We start from the raw sequence: 25,208 nt of genomic DNA, 5'->3' as shown, positions 1-25,208 counted from the left end.
TAGGGAAGCAAAGTGGTGGAGAACTCAGGGCGCAGCACAGGAACCCTTCAACAGGTTCTGTGTGGATATGCGTTCATCTCATTTAAGTACACAGCAATGAAGTGAGTATCATTGCTGGGTGTGTAATAAGGACATGCTAAGTTTTCTAAGAAGCTGTCTTTCAACAGCTATCTATCTAACAACAGACTATATTCTCCTCTCAACTTCATATGGAAAATCCACCAAGACAGGCAACATTTTGAGCCATGAAACATACCTTCACAAGTTTAAAGATCAGAACCATACATCATCTGGCCTTATGACACAACGGAATCAAGCTAGAAATCAGTAATAGAAAGACAGTTGGGGGAATAAAACAAAAAACAACAGGTAAGTGGAGATTAAAAACCATTCTTCTAATAAAGCACTGGTCAGAGGAAATTGATTAATTCATTTAAAAATCAATAACCTACTCTAAGATTCAACCTTACGGAACCAGGAAAAAAAAAAAACATGTGAGGAAAGCAGAAAGGAACATCTAAACATTTACATGTCTGAGGACAAATGGTGCTGCTCGCAGCTTCATCACAGAAGCTTCCCTCTGCATAGGGTGACGGCTAATGCAGACTCATAACTGGCCAAAGCCCTGAGAACGGTGATTGTCGAGCCTTCAGCTCTAAACAAGACATGTATAAGAACCCTTCCAAAGACCAGGGAACATGGAGGAAGAGGGGTGGGAAGACTGTAAGAGTTGGCAGTTAGGGAGGAGTCCTGTGACATGCTGTTTTCTGGGTGTATCAATCATGAAGAGGCAGTAGCAGTGGCTATCTGCATAAAGCCTGTCTAAAATAAATTCGTGGAAGTAGGAAGGGGACTGGTTGGGAGGAAGGAAGGGATTAATAGAGGTGGGAAGGACATGAAAGGAGGTAATGGAGATTATTACCACCATGCATTGTGTATATGTATGAAACAGACAAAATAATGAACCCTTAAAGAAGTAAGCAGAAAATAAACAATGCAAATTAGATACACTATCAATGTCATCAGACTAGGAATAGAACTCTCAGTTGCAGGGAACTTGCTTCGCATCTACAACCAGCCTGTGCTCATTCAATCATCAGCAAAACAAAAAGGAAGGAAAAAAAAAGCCAAATGAAATCGAAAACAGAAAATGAACAGACAAAACTTAACAAAACCAGAAGCTAACTCTTTGAAATAATCCTTAAAGGGGGTGGAAGGACTGTAGGAGCCAGAGAGGTAAAGGACACTCCCCCAAAAAAACCTCCCCAGAATCAACTACCCTGGGCCCATAGAGGCTCACAGAGACTGGACTACTGAACTCGCTTTTCACTTTTTTGTGTATTTATTAATCCTCTACACTTATCCCACTGAAAAACATCTATTTAATTCCATTGCCCATTTACACAAAAAAGTGAAAAGCGAGTTCAGCACCCTTAGCCATCAGGAAACTGCAAATCAGCACTCCACTGAGTCCTTAACCTCAGTTAGAATGGCTACTATTTGTTTGAGAAAAACTTCAAATCTCTGAAGAAAGAAATTGAAGAAGATCTCAGAAGATGGAAAGATCTCCCGTGCTCATGGATTGGCAGGATTAACATTGTGAAAATGGCCATCCTGCCAAAAGCAACCTACAGATTCAATGCAATTCCCATCAAAATACCAACTCAATTCTTTACAGACCTTGAAAAAAAGATTCTCAGCTTCATATGGAGAAACAAAAAACACAGAATCTCCAAAACAATCCCGTACAACAACAGATCATCTGGAGGTATCTCCATCCCCGATCTCAAGTTGTACTACAGAGCAATAGTAATAAAAACTGCATGGTATTGGCATAAAAACAGAAAGGAGGATCAATGGAACCGCATAGAAGACCCAGAAATAAACCCACACACCTATGAATACTCGATTTTTGACAAAGAAGCCAAAACCATTCAATGGAAAAAAGACAGCATCTTCAACAAATGGTGCTGGTCCAACTGGATGTCCACATGCAGAAAAATGAAAATAGATCCATACTTATCACCCTGCACAAAACTGAAGTCCAAGTGGATCAAGAACCTCAACATAAAACCAGATACTCTAAATCTGTTAGAAGAAAGAGTGGGGAACAGCCTAGAACTCATTGGCACAGGAGACAACTTCCTGAACAGAACACCAACAGCACAGGCTCTAAGAGCAACAATCAATAAATGGGACCTCATGAAACTGAAAAGCTTCTGTAAAGCAAAGGACACTGTCATCAAAACAAAACACCTGCCTACAGATTGCAAAAGAATCTTCACTAACCCTTTATCTGACAGAGGACTAATATCGAGTATATACAAAGAACTAAAGAAGCTGAAAAGCAGCAAACCAAGTAATCCAATTAAAAAAATGGGGAACAGAGCTAAACAGAGAATTCTCTGTAGAGGAATATCGAATGGCAGAGAAACACTTAAAGAAATGCTCATCCTCATTAGCCATCAGGGAAATGCAAATCAAAACGACCCTGAGATATCACCTTACACCCATCAGAATGGCCAAAATGAAAAACTCAAGGGACAACACATGCTGGAGAGGTTGTGGAGAAAGGGGAACCCTCCTCCACTGCTGGTGGGAATGTAAACTGGTACAACCACTCTGGAAATCTATCTGGCGCTTTCTAAGACAATTAGGAATAGTGCTTCCTCAAGACCCAGCTACACCACTGCCAGGTATATACCCAAAGTTTGCTCAAGTACACAAAAGGGATATTTGCTCAACCATGTTTATAGCAGCATTATTTGTAATAGCCAGAATCTGGAAACAACCCAGATGTCCATCAACGGAGGAATGGGTACAGAAATTGTGGTATTTTTACACAATGGAATACTACTCAGCAATCAAAAAGGAGGAAATCATGAAATTTGCAGGCAAATGGTGGGATCTAGAAAAGATCATCCTGAGTGAAATATCCCAGAAGGAGAAAGACAAACACGGTATATACTCACTTATATAGACCTATAAGATATGATAAACATAATGAAATCTATACACCTAAAAAAGATAATCAAGAGAGTGGACATGGGGTAAGATTATCAATCCTCGTTTTGAAAGACAGAGGGGATGCGCATTGAACATTGACAGGAGTCTACTGAGCGCATTTGAAACACTCTAACTAGCAGTGTTTTCAAAACAAAGTCTCATGACCAAACCTTTGGCAGAGTACAGGGATCATAAGAAAGAAGGGGAGTTAGTCCGATGAGGAAAGGATAGGAGCTCCACAAGGACCAAATTTATCTGGGCACAGGGTCTTTTCTGAGACTGACATGCAACCAAGGACCATGTATGAATGTAACCTAGAACCTCTGCTCAGATGTAGCCTGTGGTAGCTCAGTAACCAATTGGTTTCCCATAGTGAGGGGAACAAGGACTGTTTCTAACAGGAACTCAATGACTGGCTCTTTGGCCTCCCCACCCCCCAAGGGAGGAGCAGTCCTGTTAGGCCACAGAGGAGAGCTTTGCAGCAAGTCCTGAAGATACCTGATAAAACAGGAGCAGATGAATGGGGAGGAGGTCCCCTCTATCAGTGGACTTGGCAAGGGACACGGTGGAGATGAGGGAGGGAGGGAGGGACTGGGAGGGGAATGAGGGATTGGGACATGGCTGTGATACAGAGTTAATAAAATGTAACTGATAAGAAAAAATAAAATTCAAAAAAAAAAGAATGGCTACTATTTAAAAAAAATATGTATACACACACACACACACACAATAGGGGGTGGTGAGGACACAGGGGAAAAGAATCCCTACACTCACTCTCTGTCACACACACACACACACACACACACACACACACACAAAATGAAGTTTTTCAAAGAACACAACTGTCGCCTGCTGGGAAGTGGCTGGAAATAAAGATCATCATGCTAAGGGAAATAAGCCAGTCCTTCAAAAACTAGGGTCACAAGTTTTCTCTCATGTGTGCACTGAGGAGTGAGAATAAGAAGCTCATGAAGGTAAAGGTGGGATTCCTACAGATGTGGAAGAGCAAGGGGAAAGGCGGGTGGAGAGAAAGGGGAAAGAAAAAGTAACAGAGACGAGAGTATCAGTAAAGCGCATTAAATGCATCTGCATAAATATATAGAAGAGTCATAAAGAAAGAGAAAGACACTAATCACTAATGTAAAAAAATGAATGGAATACCACAATAATGGGTATTAAAAGGTTAAAAAAGGAATCTTGTAAACATAGAATTCTATGTCCACAAATTTAATAATATAGATGAGAAGGATCAATTCCTTGAAATGTACTATTTATCAAAATTTATACAATAGGAAATGAACAATTTGAATTGGACCACAACTAGTAAGGAGATTGGATAAGTGATTAATGACTGCTAAAACAGAAAGCTCCAGGCTTGGGGACCTCACTAGTAAATTCTAATAAACAAGCACAGAAGCTGAGGAAATAATCCTTGACTCATTCTGAAAGTAAAGTCTAGTATTACTCTGTGCCAAATACCAATTTAAAAATACAAGAAAACTATAGACCAACACATCTTATAAGCATGGATGCAAAAATGCTCAATAAAGACATTAGCATGTCAAACCCATCCTTGCAAAAAAAGGATTACAAACAAGGAAAACGAATTTATCATGTACTTACTGATTAGAAGAAATTTCTTGCTATAATCATGAAGAAAAAGAAGTCATCTCTCACTACTTCTTTTCAATATTACTGCAAATCCTAGATTATTAGGTCAAGAAAATGTTCTAATTTGGAAGGGAAAAAAAATCCTTGCATTTATGAAATCTCTGCCTCTTGGAATAAGTGATTACAGCTAGGTGGCAGGACACAAATTTAACATGCGAAAGGCATTGCTCCAGGCAGCAAGAGCAAGTAAAAGCTGAAATTAAAATACATGACAGCTCAGAGGGTGCGCTTGCCACAAGTGCCTGACAATCTGAGTTTGATGCCTGGAAAAAACGCCAGATGCTGTGGCATACATCTGCAATCCAACACTCCAACCATGAGATAAAAGGCAGAAATAGGAGAGTCACCAAGAAGCTCTCAGGCCAGCTAGCCTGGAGTATGCAAGGCAGCAGAAACAATGAAGCAGAGACCTGCTTCAACATGGCTGAAAAAGAAAACTTACTCCCAAAAGTTATCCTTTGACTGCTACATACATATAAATGTGCATGCTCTCTCTCTCCTCTCTCATCAGATTTAAAAAAAAAATACACTCCTGCTTAAATATATTATAACCTTCAAGAAGATATGTATATGATCTACCAGAGGAAAACAACAAAACTAGTGAAGGGTATCAGAGAACTAAAAAGATGAAAAGATGGTCCATGTTCACGGATAAGCAACAATTAAGAATCAACTCAATCCTATTTCAAAGTCCAGCAAATTACCTTAGATATTTCTACAAATGGATTCTAAAGTTTTTATGGACAATAAGAATAGCCAAATCAATTGAAAAAGAACAGAGTTGAAGAGCTAACGCTGCCCAAATTTAACACAACATACTGCTACAGCAATCAAAAGAGAGGACTGTAAACAAACAAACAAACAAAAACAACCAGCATCAGAGGACTAACACTCTCCATGTGTAAGGCACACTATACTAATCAGGACAGTGAGACTGTTGAAAGGACAGAGTTGAAGGGCTAACACCACCCTTTTTAATACAGTTTAATGTTGCAGTAATCAAGACAGTATGCATCGAAGAGCAGATAAACAGATCTGTGGAACAGAATAGAGTGCACAGTGTCAACTGATCTTCTTCATGTAGAAAGAGGCAACTCAAAATAGAGTCTTTTCAACAACTAGGCAAAACATGTGCAAAGCAGATACAGTTATTAAACATTTTACAAGAATTAGCTCAAAATGAATATTAAGTGTAAATATAAAATGCAAAACCATGATACTCCTAAAATACAGGAAAACATTACTGACACTGGTTATGGTGATGACTTTTCAGATACAGCACCAAAGGCATAACCCACAAAGAAAATAATTGATAAACTGGATATAATTAAAGTTTTAGGTTTCAGTTCTACAAAACATAATGTCAAGATAATGACAAAGCAACTACAAATGTGGAAAAAAAATATTTGAAAAGACATAGGGCCAGGAAGATGGCTCAATGTGTTCAGGGACTTGCCACCACACCTGACAACTCAAGTTAAATACTGAGGACACACATGATGGAAAGAGAGAACTGATTCTTGTAAAATCTCCTCTAATCTCCACAGTCCTACTGTGGCATGCCCCCCAAAACAAACAAGCAAACAAATAAATAAAATAAAGAAAAATAAATACATAAATAGCTAGAAAATAGAAAGTATGATTAAGTTCTTTAAAATAGGATACATCTTTCAAATGATTGTTACCCTGAATAAAGAAAAACCCTCAAATCTCAAAATGAAAAAGAATGAACAACTGGAGTGAGAGAGGGCAAAGATATTATCAGATACCTCAACAAGTAAGATATGCAGAGAGCAGGGGAATACTTTATAAAAAGACATTCTACTTTATGTTGAATTGAAAAATTCCAAGTTAAAAGAATAACAGGATATCACTCCTTGTATCCCAATGGTCCAAATCCAAAACACAGTATCAAATGATGGCAAGCACAGAGAACAGTAAGAACCTCTATACTAACACAGGGAACTCAACGTGATACAAACATTTGGCAATTCAGTGGTACCACATAAAACTAAACATACTTTTATTACACGTGTGTCAGAGGGAGCCTAAAACTACCACCTGAGTTCTCCACCATGCTACTCCCCTCAGTAAGCTCATCTGTTCCATGAAAGACTCAAAGATGGACACAAGTGGGTCCCACTGCTTGAGCCCAGCAGGCCTTTTGTACTTATTGTTCATTTTACCTGAGAGCAGAGAAAGAGAAGAGAGCCTCCTTGGTTTTCATAGCAACAAAAGGGATAGGTGTTGCTTCACACCAATGCTTAAGCCAAACTGGAGTTTATTGACAGTAAGAGTAAGAAAGAGAACAGACAGATGTCTTTCTTTGGGGTTTCTACTGCTCTGATAGAACACTATGACCAAAGGGAGCAAAGTGTTTATTTTGCTTACACTTCCAGATCACAATCCATCATCAAAAGAAGTCATGGCAGGAACTAAAAAAGGGCAGGCACCATGAAGCAGGAACTGAAGCAGAAGCCATCAAGGAGTACTGCCTACTGGCTTGTTCTCCATAATTTGCTCAGCCAGTTCTCCTACAGCATCCAGGGCCACCAGCACAGGGGTGGAACTGCTCACAGTGAGCTGGGCCCTCACATGTCAATCATCAATCAAGAAAACACACCAGAGGTCTGACCATGGGCCACCTATTGAGGACATTTTTCTAAACTGAAGTTCTTTCTTACCAAATGATTCTAGCTTGTGTCAAGTTGATAGAAAACTAGTCAGCACAACAGATAAGGGCTAAATAAATAAATAAATAAATTTTAATATAAAGAAAAATAGTAAGTAAAAGTGGTTTTTAACTTCTTTTTAAATAATTCAGGGGTTTTTATGAGACTAGGAGTTAACTGTATATGCACACAAGGAAGGCCCTTCCTCCCCACATATAAGGAAGATGAGAATAGGGGAAAAGATAAAATTTTGTAAAAATTTTACAAAAATTTTGCAAAAGCTAGGACTAAACCCCTGATTCTTGCTAACTATGCTTCTACTACTCCAAAGCTACAAAGACAATAACTGAGTTTTCAAGATTTACCCTTGCTCCTGTTTGATAATTCCTGAAATTATTTCAGTAAACCTCGAGATAATTGCATTTATAACAATCACAAAAGGCTAATAATACTTAATACTTGGCTGAGGTAAAAATAACTCAACCTATTGTGATTTTCTGCATGCTCTCACTGTGACAAAATACATGAGACAATCAGCTTAAGAAAAGAAAAGGCTTGTATTGGTTCCGAGTTTCATAGATTTTAGTCTGTAATCATTTAACCCCACTACCATGTTGGCACAGTACATCACAGTGGGAGAAGCTGGTCAAGGAGGTCTGTTCAGCTCACATAGCTGCAAGAGTAGGAGCCAAAAAGACTAGAGTTCCAGTACGCCTCCAGGACATGCCCCCATTGGCCTAACTTACTCCAACTAGGCCCTCCGTAAAATTTCTTCTACCTCCAACAGTGTCACAAGATGGGAGTCAAGGCTTTTTACATGGGTCTTTGAGGGCATTCTAGATCCAGACACTAGCACTTGTTTTTGTAAAAGTATATCAAATAACTACAATAACAATAGTAAATTCACATTGTGCACTTGGCTGCACCATGCCATTCTCTTCTTGTACTTTACTCTCTTATTGAGACTAAGTCATATACTACAGCCCCATTATCATGTACATTCTCCAGAAGTGGTCCAGACATAGAGGGCTGGAGATGGTAGCACCAGGAAGAAGTCTGTGTCTGGTCATTTAGGGCTAACATCTCAGTAGCTCCCCTCCTCCGCCCTTTTTCCTACTTTTTTTATTTTTTACTTTTCCAAAGAAAAGATCTCTGAGCAGTTAAACAGTAGAAGAAAACCAAAGCACCAATACATAGAAAGGAATAGAAAGTGTCTAAAGAAAAGGCATATGTGCACAAAGCTTAACAGCTGGGGCATGGCTCACTGGGTGGGTGCTTGCTACACAAGTACAAGGACCTACCTGGATTCAGACCCCAGCACTCATGAGAAAGTTAAGAGTAGCCATATACAGAGCTGTAACTTCAGCCCAGGGTGGTGTGTGTGTGTGTGTGTGTGTGTGTGTGTGTGTGTGTGTGTCTGGGTGTGTCTGGGTGGGTGGGGAGGACAGGAAGATCTTTAAAGCTTGCTGACTAGCTAGGTTAGCCTAAAAACAATGAGCTCCAGGCTCAGCTAGAGACACTATATCAAAAATGAAAGTTTGAATTTATATATTTAAACCAACAAAGAAGAAGAGACCATGAATTTGAGAGAGCATGGGGGTAGGTACATGAAAAGGGTAGGAGAAAGGAAAGGAAAAAAGGAAATGATTAAATTTTCATTTCAAAATGTAAAAAAAAAAAATTACTTAAAAAATAAAAACAGGGTAAAGAACAACAGAAGAGGACAGTGGGAAGCTCAGTTTTACTTAATCCTGGAGAACTGTTTCTTGATCCCAATGTAGGAAAATCCAAAGAAAGAGAGGTACAGAAGAGGCTGATTGGAAAGTCCCCTGTGATGAGGAGATGGAGGCTGTGGAGAATTCAGAGCCAGGAAATCAGGGACCTGTCATTTTCTTTGAGATGCAGACTGAGGACTGCCTTTGCCACAGGAAAGTAATTTTTGTCAGGGTTTCAGATTTTACTGCAATCTCTTCACAGTGTAAGGGACAAAAGGGGAATTCCCTATGTTTTTGTTTTTTACTCTTTCTACTTTAGCTATAAATCTATGGTGGGTACATCCTGCAAAGACCCAAAACAAAGCTGCTGTATCACAGTCTAGTATTAGACGGCCTCCATCTTCCTTAAAATGCAGCTAAATGCTCCCTCATACCACACGTTCTACTTTGCAAGCCTCCTCCCCATCTTAGGGAAGACACAGGACATGCCACTGTCATTGCTTCCTATCACATTTAATAAATTAACAACAACAACAAAATAACCTGCTCACAATTGGCACTAATTGGTGTGAATTGTGGTTGTCAGATCCCTGGATAACTTCCAGTAGTGTCATTAGCTGGCCTGATAACAGGCTCCCTTATAAAGACTATGATAAATACCAACTTAAACAAGGGCGATTTTAAGATTTTAAATTGGGAAATTGGGTATGGAATCAAACAGTCTGTGAGTTAGAATCCTTCCTGCAGTACGTGCTGTCCATGAGAAAGGAGGCAGGTTGGAATGGAGAGAAATGGGCTTTGGAAAACAAGCTTTGCCCAATTAAAATACAGTCCTTTTGGGGGACATCTATGATAGAGGAATCCTGCCTTTGACAGGCTGGTGGTAATCCTTGTGATCTATTTTACTGGGATATAAATTGTCACTGCAAAAATGAAACATACTACAAAACTGGAGCACAGCCCCTGCCTGTGATCATTAGGCAGAATGGACCAAGAGCCTCAAGCCTTTGATGCCCTGATATATTATTTTCTGGATGGTGTCCAGCAATCCAATGCAGAATAGCTTTTTCTCTACTGTATCCAGATGGTAAATGGAAGAGATCAAATTCAACAGTTTCAGGGCTGACCTTAATAGATGTGAAAGGCTGGCTCCTCCACTAGCTTTTCAGGGATCTACGATACAAAAAGGCCTTTGAACAAAAAGACAAATAATTGCCTCCTGCTCCCACCCCTGCACACACACCCCTCTTTCTTTAAAACTAAGTCAAAGAAGTTGTAATCTGGTTCAAATCCATCTTTTGGTTGAAGAAGACAGCCAAATATCCGATCAATTCTAATCACACATTCTCGTGATGCTTTCTGTGAAGCTCAAAAGGATAGTACTGCTAATATTCTGAAAAGCCCTTTCATTCCTGTCAGGAAAATATTTTCGCTCCTATTGCTATCAAAACTATAGCCAAATGTGTGTGTGTGTGTGTGTGTGTGTGTGTGTGTGTGTGTGTGTGTACCTTTCTGTATATATCCATGTGTGTGTATGTGCATATGCGCACAGGCTCTAAATGTTTAGGCAGCCTCATCTTATGTTACAGGCTTTCTTACTAAAGGCTCAATTTCAGAATCAGCTAGCAACCTCAGACATCTGGGCTACTATGTAAGTAAACTTTGCTAAAAGTCACGTGTAAAAGGCATGAAAGTCTTGCTTCTGAGCCCAAAGGATTTACTCACCAAAGTATCAAATACCTCATCATTCACATAAAGTCCTCATGGCATGGTTCATAAAACCAGCTTCTTGATAACAGCGAAGAAAAGTGGAGAAGCGACAGTGAGGAAGAGGGCCCAGGACTTGAAAAAGGGGCCATTTACCTTTTGTGTGTTATTTTACTAGACAGAAAAATGTCAACATGAATGGGTGTGTGTGTGTGTATGAGCGTGTCTGTGTACTTGTATGAGTGTATGAATGTATGTGTGTGTCACACATGTGAATGGCAGCATATAATTGTGTGTGCGTGCGCAGGCATGCATGTGTATGTGGAAGTACAAGAGCGTGCGAGGGTGTATGAAGGTACTGTGTGAGGGTGTGCATGTGTGAATGTGCATGGGCTAGGGCCTGCGCATAGTAATCTATAAAATAGTTTCCTAACTTGGCTTGCTGCCTCTTTCTGATACTTCCTTTTGTTCCTGTTTGTCTATTTGCTGTTTTGTAACAAGGTCTCACTATGCAGTTCTTTCTGACTTGCTTCAGATGAAGGTTTTTTTTTTTTTTTTTTTTTTTTTTTGCCTGAGCCTCCCAAATGCTGGGACTGCACGTCTGTAACACCATGTTCAGCATCTCCTACTTTTTCTTGTACCTATTTGGCTACTACTATCTTGCCTTTTTTTTCTCAACATCGCATCAATCTTATTTTAATTAAAAATCACCTCTTTCTCTACACACACACACACACACACACACGCACACACATTTATACACACACACGCCACTGTGTATGAAGATCAGAGAACAATTTTTGGAGTTGGTTCGCTCCTTCTACCATGTGTCTAGTCAAACTCAGGTCATCAGGCTTCATTGAGTTCACAGATTCAGTATCTGAATTGTTTATTTTCTCCTCTTCTCTCCATGCCTTCCCCCTCTCTCTTCCTATACGCTTCCTGAACATTACTGTGATTACACACCCAACCTCATGGTAATTTTACACATACTCTACTAAGAACTTCTAAATGTCCTATCTCTATCTGAACCTATCTCCTGAGCTTTGATCTGAGGTGTCTGATTGCCTGCCTGACAGCTCCATGGACCAGGTTTTCAAGTCAGCATACCTAAGTGAACTACAGCTATTCTCCCTGATTTCTGTTCTTGTCACATACAGCTGTTACCATCTCAGTGTGAATTCCTTCTGCTCATTTGGTTGTTCTGGATAGAATCCTTAGAACCACAGCTGATTCTTTCATTCTATTCCCAATAAGCCAGAAAAATCTTGTTAATTCTACTTCCATTTAAATTATCCAGAATCTGATGGCTCCATCTTTACTACCCTGCTTAACTCAAGGCACTGTTATCGCTTGCTTGAATTTCACAGTTGCCTTATAACTGGTCGCCCTGCTTGCATCCTTGCTTTTCTGCATTTACTCTATCGAAGCATCCTCAGGGAGGCTTCAGTACCTATGTCAGATGATTCCAGGCTGCTCAGGCCTTCTAATGGCTCCCCAACTCCATCCCAACAAGGCCAAAGCCCTTTATTTTATAGACTCCTTTATTTTTACTTTACGTGTGTTATGTTTACATGTCTGCATGTGTGTGTGTGCACCTTTGCATGCATGGTGCTTATAGAGCTCAGAAGAGGGCATTGGTTCCCCTGGAACTAGAGTTACAGACGGTTAGGAGCTACCATGTGGGTGCTGAGAACTGATCATCAAGTGCTCTTACCCCCAGCCACCTCTGCAGCCACAGGCTTCCATTAGCACTCTACTAACGCATGGCAGCATGATGCAAAGCCAATCAAGGGTTCTTAAAGAATAGGTGTTTTTACTTCCTCCCACTTCACAGAGATGCTCTTACATTTACTGCAGGTTTGGGAATCTGGTTCTTGTCAAGCTCTACTAGCCAAAGGAGTTCAAGTACCAGGGATGTGAGCCATTCAGGACACTAGCGTTCAGTAATTTGTCTGATTTCAACTCTGTTTAGTCCATGCAGTACCCGGGGTCTTATCATCATTCCACCATTTTAACATCATAAATGTCAATTTTCTTCCATTTAGACTGCACCCACAAGCAATCTCAGTTCCCCAGCTCCCCTTGCTACCATACTTAAATGATACATAGTTTTGGTAACAATAAAAATGTCAAAACTCTGTAGAATCTATGTATAAAACCAATTTTTAGTTTTAGTTTTAGAAAGGTTCTCAACACCATTACTCTACACGATGTACGTGGTGCTGTTCCAGATTTCTATAAACACTAACTTATGTGATTTCACAGTTACCATCACTGTCTTCATTTTACAGATTATAAAAAAAGAAAAAAGTAATGGGCATACTAGGCCCAAACACTGGGAGCCTGGCTGCAGAGTTCGTGCTGTGAACTCAGATCTTGCTCCTCTTACAAAGGAAGACAACATGAACTGAATATTCCAGGACTTTCTCCTTGACCCCAGTGTCCATTGTCTAACTGCCAAATAAAAGAACTTGGATTGGAATAGCGTGTGACTTCAGAGCTCATGCTTTAGCCCATTAATCTACTCCATCTCCTCAAATCAAACCCTTGGAAGAGCTAATGCCCAATACATTGGGTGGTCCTCTGTTGTTCACACCCTTTCCAGAAAACTCATCTAGACCCACACCCATCTCCACCCTTCTCCCTCAGATGGCTTTCCCCCCTGCTGTTCACATTTACTCTAGATGGAATCCATTAATTCTTTATCTCCAGCCTTTCCCTCTATACTTGCTTTTATAATCATGCTCAATTTTCCTCAGTCCTAAAGACTATCCCAAAAGTTGGCTGGAGATGGCAATGCTTACAGCTCCCTTTACTCTGTTTCAAAGGACAATCCTTATTTTCTTATCTCGTGTTTCACTGAGATTAATTTTCAGTCTAAAACACCATTCTACAGTTACTGATGCTATCATCTCTGGTTATAAATCAAATATAAATGGCATTTAGTAACCTTTAGTCTTTATTTTCCTATACCCATACCTCACTCTTCAGTTGAGCTTTGATGTTCTAACCCCCTTGGGGTCCCTAGGTTAACCCTGTTATGCTTCTTCTCCTATCTACTTTCCTCTTACATTCTTCAACTTTTGCCTCTAACTCTGGGCTTTAATTTTTTTCCACATTATATGACTACATTCCTTCCCTCCCTCCCTCCCTCCCTCCCTCCCTCCCTTCCTTCCTTCCCTTTCCTATGTGTGGTATATGCATGTATGTGACATGTGCAGGTATGTGAGCGTGAACACCTGTACCTTCTGTGGAGGTCGGAAGCTAGCATCAGATGTCCTTCTCCACCATTCTCTGGCTGGACTGGCTCTCCAGTAAGCCCCTGGGATCCTCCTGTCTGCCTCCCAGTACTGGAATTACAGGCACAAAATCATGTCTACCTGTTTCCATGTGTGCTGGGAATCCAACTTAGTTCCTACTGCTTGCATGTGATCTGCTAAGCCATCTCTCCATCCCCATCTCCATTTCTCTGCAGAAGACCAAAATGTATGCGCTATGCAAATGACAGTAACTTCATCAGTGATCACAGCTCTGACACTAATTTTTAAGAGCCAGCCACTTTCTTGTCTCCCTATTCTATCCAGCATATGAGTCAATGGATATGCTGATCCTGTATCCTGTACCCACATTATCTAACGTGAACATGTAACTTTCAAAATGAAAACTATCACTGAAACCCGATCAAAAGGCCCACTAGTTAAAAAAAAGAAATGAAATCAGAGAACAAGCTGTGTCTCTATTTAAGTCATAAATATGTTAATATATTCCCCATCAAAATTAAGGACACATGGTCAGCTAAAGAATTTCTGCTCCATTTTCAAATGTGAAAAACGGCTGCTAGATGTCATGTCAACACTGAATCGCTGGAACACCCAACACATTTCAAATATTTGTGAGAACTAGTCTTGGTTTCACAAGATGTTTGGCCATTGAAATTACATACTAAAATAGACAATGCCTGTGAACCCCAAAACTTTATGTTGAATCTTAGTTTCCAATGTGATGGCATTAGAAAATGAGCAGGGAGGTGACTAGATCATGAGGGAGTGAATTCTCACAGATTGCTGTCCTGTGAGAGATCCTGTGGTAGTCTGCCCTTCTCCCTGGTGAAATGCCTATGAATGGCCTCTACAGGAGTTTTTATAACTATAAAGGAGGCCCTCACCAGAAATGGAATCCACTAGCACCTTGATCGTGGACTTCCTGCCTCCAAACATATGAAAAATATATGGCTGTTGTTTACAATACCCAATCTCTGGTACTACTGTAGCAGCCTAAAGCACAGGATATGTTAAAAACCAATCCTATTCTCTCTAAGAAACATGATAGTCCATGACTATTCTGTGATTACACTGGGTTGATTTAAGGTTTTACTAAATGCATACATGACAAATTAGTATGCAAGTATAGCAATAAAATTTCTCTGACCAGATTCAAAATGCCATGAGCCACTTTGAAAGAAGAACGCAAACATTATTTGAAGCACTTGATCAAATAAAACCTTGCATTATGCTAGGCCACTCTTACCATGGTGCAACTAAAAGCAAAGGCACATTACATTAGAAGCCTTAAGCCTGACCTTACCAAGTCTATCAAGTAACTGCAGTGAGAGGCACGGTTGCTTTCTATGCAAAGCATACCAACACCAGTAGAGCAAAAGGTGTGCTTGGTACAAGCTGTTTTAAAGAGACTTCAAATTGACAATTGAATGAGGAAAAAAAATCTACAATTAATAAATGAATTCTCATCTCTTTGTGAAAAGTAAAAAGCAAACGCTTAATCATAGCAAAATTATTAATTATTGTATAGGTATCACAGTCTAGTTTGTTGAAATAGACAACGCCTTGAAGAAGCTGCTCTCATAAAGAAAGCTTTTCATCTTAACTCTTTACTCCTCCATGTGTACAGCGGTGGCAAACTTCAGCAAGCCCCAGTGTAACTAGCAGTTGCATAAAAGTAAACTAGAGCTGGCAAAGTAAACTTAAGCCACAGCAAGAGCCTAGAAACCTATAGCTTACCTAGACAATCACTGAAATAAAACTACCATTACTTTCCAGTAAAATAAATGCCTAGACACATTGGGAAATAACAATTCTACTCATTGCCTACAGTAAACACTTAACATCAGATGTAATCAGTTAAGCACAAAATATATTAAAATATGTTTTCTATTCAACAACATGCTTTATATCAATACTATGAATTTTCTCATGTGCCCTTGCATTGATTTGTTTTCCACTGAGTTCATTCAATAAATAATTATTGGAGTGTTCTATGGTAGGAATCATAATACCAAGGATTTAAGCAATGCTCATTTATCATACATATACTTACCATTAACTATGACTCTACATGAAGGGCTCATCCTCATTTTTCAGGATAGGAACCTCCAGAAATATAATGCCTTCGGAGCTCTACATGCTAAGTGAAGCCTATAGATCACCTGTTGCACAACTTGTATGGAACAGCTTCCTGCTGGAATGTCCAAAAATGGTCTGCTCTTCCATATGTCTCAAACAAATGATTTTGAACACAGGTGACTATAAAGGTTATGTGCTCACTTTTATGGACAGGGATGGGGCCTGACAGAATTTCAAGCTAGAAGTGATCATTTCCAGGTTCAGAACAAAATTTTGAGAATGTTTTATTAGATTTTTTTTTGCTCCTGTTTGTTTTAAGCTACTCTATGATTGAACTATCTGTTAAGACTAAGTCAAGGATTTAAGCAAACATATCCATTTCCCTTCTCCATTATATTCTTCTGCTTCCCCCAAAGGACTCCTGAGTGAGGACAAATGAATTTGAGTAGAACATCCACAGTCTCTCCTCATAGAGAATATATGGAAAAGTTAACAAGGAGCCTTTCATTTAGTGTATAATGTCAATCCTCTTCAACAGTGTTAATTTTAGAGCCTCATCCTCATCCTAATGAATGTATTGCTTGGTAATCATTCAAATCATTACTCTATAATTATGAATTACAGAGCTAAGCGCTCCACTAGCTAGTGAGATGCCTTTAGAAAAGAATTCCTTATCCTCTGCAGAAGGGCCAACAGCACTACTTACTTTCACTTCTCTTGCCTTGCCACACTCACTTCTACTCCTTGAAGAAAGTATTCTCGCCATAAATTCCAACTACAAGTCAAACAGAGGTCCCCAGTCAGCCTCGGACTTAGCATTCACCACCTTCGTTCTGCCTGCAGGGCCCTGTCCACGTGGACCATTCAGCTACAGGCAATATATAAATACAACATGTACCTTCAGAGCCTACATGTACCTTCAGAACCACGTTTTAAAGGCCTTATTTTATTAAGGTAATCTTAGTGGCAGTGGCCAATGGAGGTACTGAGATACATTTACAGACAGCTTTGCTCTGCTTCTGTAATTCATGAAGCCAAACAAGACCATAAGAACAACAGCAGCAAAGGTTGATTCAAAATGTCTACTCTGCATGTCACTGTGACAAGAAATGTAGCTCCTGTGGAATACTTACACAGTCAAAGCAGTCATCAGAAAATTAACATGCATGGTTTCTTTTAGCTATTTCTGCCACTTTAGAGTTCATATATAGGGTCTAGATGCAGGATAACTGGGCTCACGTGTTGGCTCTGACACTCTACAACTGCATGACCTTGAGTGACTTATTAAAACCCTCCCAGAATTCTTATTTGTGGACCCAGCTGAGAAGGGAGGGTTGAATGAGCTATTATGTATCTGGTGTCTTTAAAAACTGCCCTGGGAGCACAGTAGGCATGTGATGAATGTTTGCTAGCGCCACATCCCCCAATTATCATTATCCAGAGCAATAAGTAAAATTATCAGCCTTATCAGACTAAGGCCTCAAAACGAATTAAGCATTAAACTGATATAATAGAAATATAGAAATAGAAACATATCCAATAGAAATAGGAAAATACTCACTAAATTAAAACTTGAAAGAACATTGATACTTACTTAGATTTCTCATTATCACTGAATTGGTTAAAAAAAAAAAGAGGAGAAGGCATAATGGAAGTTTTATCTGTGAGTAGAAATTCGGGACAGCTAGATAAATAATGAAATTCTGCATTTTGTATTCAAGATGAAAATGGAAATATGTGAAATATTTTAGACAGTACAGAGTGCTGTATTAGAATAAAGATATTATTATTGAAGAGGACAGAATCCACTTGAAAATGTATACACGGTGAGATTTCTTTAAAAGCTATAATTAACATCCCAAGAAATGAGAACAGGGAGGGTTGTACCTGAACCATCCTGGGCTGCACTCTCATTGTAGGTGTCTCACCAATGAGTCAGTCAGAACAGGAGACAGGAAAGTAAAGGAGTGGACCTCCTGAATGCTGCTTGCTGGCCTGGCACAGAGATAGAAGCAGAGCTAGTGAGGATCCTCATGGTGAGACATCAAATTGACTGGACTCTAAGGGGGCAAAGGAGAAGTCCAAACACAGTTTGTTAGCCAATCAGAAGTAAGATTGACTGGAGATGGAGGGGCAGTTTAAGAAGGGGAAAAACAATGGCTGTGTCAAGAGAAAAGAGAACAATAGATGAATTTCAGTAAATCATTAAAGGACCAACAAAACTCAAGTGATGGGGCAATACAATGACCTAGATGTGACCTTGCTCTGCTTGGTACACAGAGAACTTAAGAAAAACTGTTAGACTCTTAAATGGCAATAAAAGACAAGCCTTATTAAGAAATGATAGAGAAAAAATCTGCAAATGCCCTGGCCAGTTAAATTAAGTCAAGCTGGAGTAGCATATCATCTCTGCCTATAAATCATCTCTACACCTAGTATGTTACAGACAGCATAGCAACTTCAATCCCAAATGAGTAAATCTTTCTTGAGAAGAGTCTTGGAGGAAGACCTGGGCTTGGATTACAGTCTTTAGAAGAGAAGGTCTCAAACAATAAGGTACACCAACATCAAGAGCACAACCAGGAAAAGTGTCCTTTGTGAGATTCTGGAGGTCAGGCTAGGAAGAGACCCAAGATGAAGCCATGCCATTGCCTTGTGCACAACGACCAGCATACCATGGAGAGTATGCTCTGAGAAAGCAAGAAGACGGGAAAGAACGAAGATGATGGAATGTGACAAGGAAGGAAAACAGTATTTGATGACTACCCTGTATGTATCCAGGTAAACAGAATAAATACTATATTCTCCTTATAAGCTACTCAAACTACTCAATTTCAGAACAGCTTCCTTAAAAAAAAATCTACTCACCAAATGGGGTTCCGGTCAACAAACTCCTTTTTATATTAAAGGAAGCTCTGGCAGTTTTCAAAATACATCTTAAGAATTCAATATTGTATCTCAGGGGTCCTGGGTTGTGTGTGTGGCTGGGGAGTAGTAGAAGAAGGCTCAGGTAAGAATAGGTATCCGTCTACTCCCTAAACTATTCCACTGATAAAAGGTAACTTGTGACCATGTGAGAAAAGCCAACTCTGGATTTGCATCCTGGCACTGTTCTCTACAAGTTCTGTGATTTGGGAATGTCAGCCCGTCTTCCTGAGTTTAGTACCTTCTTTCATAGAATAACAGTTACAGAATTGTTAGAAGGAGTGAGATAAAGCTTAGTATGGCACAGAGTGTTAGTACCGTTTTAAAAAGATAAAAAGAAATACATACATATATGCCAGTATAAATATGTGTAGCATAGGTATTAATATACCTCTATATACACATATGTACATATCAATACAAATACAAAAAAGACAGCTCTGCATGTGCAGGTATAATATGATAATCTGAGAAGAAACCTGGACGGTGGAAGCTGTCTTGTCAGTACTTCTGCCTGTGGCTGCCGTAGGAATAATCTATAGTTCTTCTCTGTGTTTCCATCAGAACCTTCAGTGATTTTTATTAGCTGTCCAGAGATATTTTTCAAAGATCCAACATGTTTGTATTTATAATTACTCCATCCACATAGGCGACTAACTTAAAGGGCATTTTCAACAAATGTATTTACTTCTTAGGATGGCAAAGGCTGTAGGATGGAGCCACAGAACCCTGTTTTGCACCACCCAAGAAAGTGGAGCTGAAACAAGTCTCATCAAACTGGCCCAGTTCTTACTTAATAGGTCTCTGCGTGGACTGTGGCAGTTCCTAAAGCTTTCCATGAGGATGGAGCAGATGCATACGGCATGGACAGAACTGAAAAGTACTGAGTAAAAAGTCACCAGGAACACCCCAATTTCATGGCGTTATAATCATAGAAACCTAACCAACAATAATCATAAAATGCAGAGTGAAACTCCTACAATAAACTTTACTATCCCAATTCTACCACTAACTAACTGGGAAAGTACTTAGATCTTATTGTCTAGTTCTTAAAATGCTAACCCCTGCTTCACTACCTGGTCAAAAACATCTCTTTTGTGTATTCTTGCCAAAATCTGTAACTTTGGTCTAATCATGAGAAATTCCTAGGAGAACTCACATTGAACCATTCTACAAAACATCAGACCCATACTCTTAAATAGTGGTAAAGGTACTACTTTCAATAATAAAAACCAGAGAGTAATGCATGATGGAGAAGACACAGCAATGAAACGTGGGATCCTGCATTCAATTCAGGACAAAGTGATATGAGTGCTGGAAAAACTGGCAATATTAGAATTTGCTTTATACTTAAGATATTGGTACAGTACAGATGTTAAGTTCAAGTTGAGATAATTATCAGTGCATAGGACAAAGCATAGTCTAGACAGGAATTTCTTGAACTAATTCTGCAACTTTGGAAATCTTAAGCTATTTTAAAAGCTCTATGACACAATCAGAAATTTAAGACAGTGGCTCTTTCTTCTTTTTGAAATGCATTCCTTCATTTAATGTTTCTCAGTGTTCCTAATCCGGTGAACTGTACAGATCCTCATGTTGTGATGGTCCCCAACCATAAAATTATTTTCATTGTTACTTCATAAATGTAATTTGCTACTGCTATGAATCATAATGTAAATATATGATAGGCAGATGGTCTTAGGCAACCCTGTGAAAGGGTCTTTTGACCTCCAAAGAGGTCACAAGCCACAGGTTGAGAGTCACTGATCTATTAGCTATGTTGTGACCATCAGCAAGAGAAAGACTAGGGTTGTGTTGGCCAAATCTAGGTTGAGGAGGGCTAAGAATGAAATAAGGACTTTCTATACGTGAACTGAATGATTATAAATAGCCTTGCAAAAATCTTCTAACCAAGAATATTTCATTGTTTTCAAAATACAATCATGAATGAGTGCTTAAAGAAGGATGAATTTTGTGTTTAGTCAATGATGACAGGCTTAAATGTAGCTAATACCATCAGCCTTTAAACATCACGTCAGATTTTCATTTCTCTGACTTTGTGATTATTCTCATCTTGTCAGATTTCAACAGTTTTCTGTCAAGCAACACCTGACAAAATAAACCATTTCCACATAAATTGTAGACATCCACAATGATTACGATATGATGTGCTCTTATTCAGATTTTCTTCCCTCATTCCCCTCTTTAACATAATGGGGACTAAACCTAGAACCTCTCCTATACTAGGCAAGCACTAGCCATACCTCTGGCCCCTTTCTTGCTATTTTAAGTTTGAGTTTACAGACAGCCTTTAGGAGTAAATTCATCACACTTCTTACCAACGCAACACTTCATATCCAAAATGCTGTTAAAAAATGTCCCAAAACATTGAAAGAACTTAAGGTTCACAGTCCATCCAGTCACAGCTTCTAACAAAAGCACACTGTGTCTCATCTACGCCTGCTCCCACCTCAGGGGGCAAGCGCACAGCCTAAACCAATAACCGAGTAACTTAGCCATTCCTTGGTTTGATAAAACCACCTATATGATAAATATACATTTCTTTCTATGATTATATGCTTTTAAAAACTTTTTTCTTGTTTTCTACAAAGGTTATGAGATGTCATAAAAATGTCCCATGCATCTGGTTTGAGAATCCAATTCTCCTTTCACATATTTCTGCATCTGCTCACAAAATCCCTTTGACTTCAAAGGATGCTTTTCAATAGAAAAAGAAGACACACACAGGAAAAGTGGCCATAAATTTTTAGGAGTCCTTTTCCAAGGCCACTTTAATAATGGCAATATAGGACAGGTATCTCTTTCAGAAACCTAAAATGTCCAAACACCATCAGTGACTATAGGTTTGCAGAGAGATTTATGCTTTCAATTTTTTTTTCTGGTTATAAGTGATATACCTGCTATTTGAAACAGGAGACAACGGATTAAAGCACACTTAAATTACTTTTAATCCATTATTTAGGATGAACAAAATCCATCAGAAGTGTTAAAGGTTGTTTCCTTCCAGTCTTTTTTCCTGTATGTAAACACCTATGTACAAATGCAATTGCAATCATATTTGGAATACAACGTTTAATCTTTTTTGTTAGTTTTTCAGGAGGACTTCATTAGTGCTTTTGCATGTGTGTCATCATGTGCACTGGGCAAACACTCTGACACTTAGCTATAGACCCACCCATCATTATTTTGAGACAAAGAATCTCAATCACCCAGACTGACCTCAAACCTACTTTATAGCCCAGTCTGGTCTTAAACTTGTGATCCTCTTGCCTGCACTTCTCCCTCCAAAGTAGCTGGGACTACAGGCCTCTACCATCAGACTAGGCTTGCCTTAATCTTTCAGGCCATCATTTTTAACTGATATGCATTATGACACTACAGAGACAGTAACTTTAACATTTAATTCTAAATTAAGGGTTTTAAAATGGTAATCTGTCCTAGAAATTCCTGGTTGCACACAGAATAATATGCTAATAATAATCACTGTTCTAAAAAAAAATCAGATTCTCAAACTTCAAGGAAAACAGCATTTGATGATTAAAGCTAGAACCAATCACTACCTAACAGTGTCTTTAAACGTAAAGTAACATTTGAATACTCTTTTGCTGATTTTCCAATATTGTGTCTTATTCCTACAGAATCTTTAAGATTCACACTAACGAAGAAAACAGAAGTCCATAGAATGAGTAACTAGTTTACGGGACTATTAGGAACATAGACTCATGCTGGTTTTCATGTACTCTCACTGGGTATACTTTATCTTCCCAGTCGTGAGCCCACAGGCGTTTCAGGTTTGGAAGTACATTAACGTGCCAAACAGTCCAGCTCTTCCTCTACCCTATCTGCTAAAGAAAACAAGCCCTGAGGGTTGCAACTCTATAAAAATAAAGTCAAAAGGAGCCAGAAACTTTTAGGACCAGGAGGGCATGCTTTTCAATCAATTACACAACACGACCTCCTCATGTCACATCTGTGCATTAATGGAGATGAATATGCGATGTGTTAAACATTACTTCATCCCGAAGATTCACATTTTCTTCCCCCTCTCAGAAACCACTTCCATGATCATCTATGTTAAAATGCTATATTCTGGGACTGTGCAGGCAATTCAACTGGCCTGCCCTTAAGGGCTTTTAGGGTACTGACAACGTCCTACGTCGCCACCTGCATCCTACATCAACCCCTGGGCCACCCCCACCCGCTCTTTCTCTCTCTCTGCCTTGGTTTCTCTCCTGACCCCCACCCCCACCCCATTTCTGTGTTCTCCTTCTTTCTTCCTTCCTTTCTTTCTTCCCTTCCTTTCTCCCTCTTTCTCCACCTCCATATCAGATCTGTTGTAGGTGGCATTTTAAAATATATCCTAACACCCCTGCCACCTTTTGTCTCTGATGGTAAAATTCAACTGTGGCGGGTCTCAGCAGCAGAGTCATGTGACCACAGTGCTCTCAGGCAAGCAACAATATGAAGCACCTTGGCAGCTTCTTGCTGTTGGTTATAGGACCTGGAAGATACAGGGCTTCTAAGGATCAAGCAAGAGCCAGCGTGGTGCGAGTTCTTGCTCACATTCACACTGCTAGCTACTGCACCCACGTAAACGGATTCAATTCTAATACACAATTTTTGATTTCTCCGCTGCGCCCCGGGGAGCTGTTGGGGGAAGGAGGATAAACACCTAACAGAACGGTGCGCGAGAGAAAGATCTCAGAGCAACACGTTCCTGGAGAACGTCTGGCTAGTTCAAGACGCGGCTTCCTGCGTTGCCTGGCAACGCTGGCCACGTGCTGGGGGGGGCGCTCTCCAGCACCACGCCTCATGTTGTCACGTGTGTTTGCGAGGTCCCCCCGCCGCTCGGAGTCGGGACAGTCGGAGGCTAGTGGGCCCCCGAGAGAAAGTGCGAAAGGCTCTTTACAGGAAGCAGGGAGTGGCGGGCGGGGAGGCGCTCGCAGGACCGCAGGCCCGTTGCAGAAGGCCGGCTTCGGGTTACCTGGGGAGCCGGAGGAGCTGCGGGTCCTTTGTGAAGTGCCCGGATGAAGCGCCAGCACTCACGCGCCTTCCGCACGGAGAACAGCGCCATCTTGGGAAGGGAGGAGCCACCCGGCCCGGAAGGACGTCTGCGGGCGAGCCGGAGTTCTGCTTACTGCGCATGCGCCTGTCTTCAGGGCGGCCGCTGGCTGATGTAACTGTTAGGTATGGTTTCCTGCGTTAGCCGAGCAGGTGCGGCCTGGAATGAGGTGGCGCTAGGCTTCCTCCCTGTGCTAGATTCTGTGAGGGAAACTCTCCTCTTGGGAATAAGCATTTTAAACATGGAAGTAAAGGAAGTCACCTACCCTAAGACCCAAGGCTCCTAGAAACATGCTGCCCACGGATTTCCTTGGAGACCAATGGTGGCAAAAATAGGCAGTCACCCAACCCTACAGATTGGAAAAGCAGTCACTGGCTCTGGCGAAGCCACGGCCCATCAGCTGCTCTCTACGACAAACCTACACAGACGGTTTGCTCTTTTGTGCTCACTGATACTGAACTGAGGGGCACCGACCTTTAAGACCAATAAAAATCTGCTCTCACGGTTGTAAAGTGGAGCTGAGTCTATTTTATTTTTTCTCCATTGACTTATTTCTTACAGGAAACAAAGTGAAGTGGTTGTTTTTCTGACCTAGCTACCAGAAGCAACTTTGCCTTAGTATCTCCTGAGAATGAAGCCTGCTTCTCCTAGAGGACCATGAATAGCTTTGTGAGACCTAGGTGGTTGTCATTGGTCGGCAACTTCGCTCTAGTGTCCATGAATGAAGCACTGATGGTACAAAGATACTGTGTGTCTTGCCTTCAGGAAGTGTGGGGTTTAACGGGTGGCAGATAAATACATGGTGCACGCTGACAAGGTCGTGTAAAAACTCAAGCACCAAGTTCAGAGTAGATAATGCTTAGAGCTGCTGTATTTCACCACGGTTCAGTAACAGTTAACGACACCAATGATGCCTGGTGGAAGGTGTTATTTTATATCAAGACAGTTGACTTCTCTCAGTGAACTGAAAATTCCCTGATTAAGACCCAGCGAAAATATAACCAGAGCAGATTTGGCACAATCCCATTGTATCTGTTATATTAGTATAAGAAATTACCAAGGGTTA

General features: G+C 40.2%; 1 protein-coding gene across 2 annotated transcripts in view; it reads right to left on the bottom strand.

Moving 5' to 3' along the window:
• Wars2 (tryptophanyl tRNA synthetase 2, mitochondrial) overlaps positions 1-24,425 on the bottom strand; it is a 75,093-nt gene extending 50,668 nt beyond the window's left edge. Inside the window, exons 1-2 of one of the 2 annotated variants that reach the window (XM_055629057.1) lie at positions 24,065-24,128; positions 18,022-18,129 (exon numbers count right to left, since the gene is read on the bottom strand). In XM_055629057.1, the coding sequence (XP_055485032.1) occupies positions 18,022-18,048 (27 nt within the window). In that variant the 5' untranslated portion in view covers positions 18,049-18,129; positions 24,065-24,128. Of the gene's footprint in view, positions 1-18,021; positions 18,130-24,064 lie in introns of both variants that reach the window. The other variant, XM_055629049.1, reaches the window with a different exon arrangement.
• Between the last annotated feature and the right edge of the window lie 783 nt (positions 24,426-25,208).

This window comes from Psammomys obesus, unplaced genomic scaffold (assembly GCF_907164565.1).
Source record: "Psammomys obesus unplaced genomic scaffold, mPsaObe1.curated_primary_1811, whole genome shotgun sequence".
NCBI classification, from domain to species: domain Eukaryota; kingdom Metazoa; phylum Chordata; class Mammalia; order Rodentia; family Muridae; genus Psammomys; species Psammomys obesus.
This window is presented reverse-complemented; position numbering and strand designations above follow the sequence as displayed.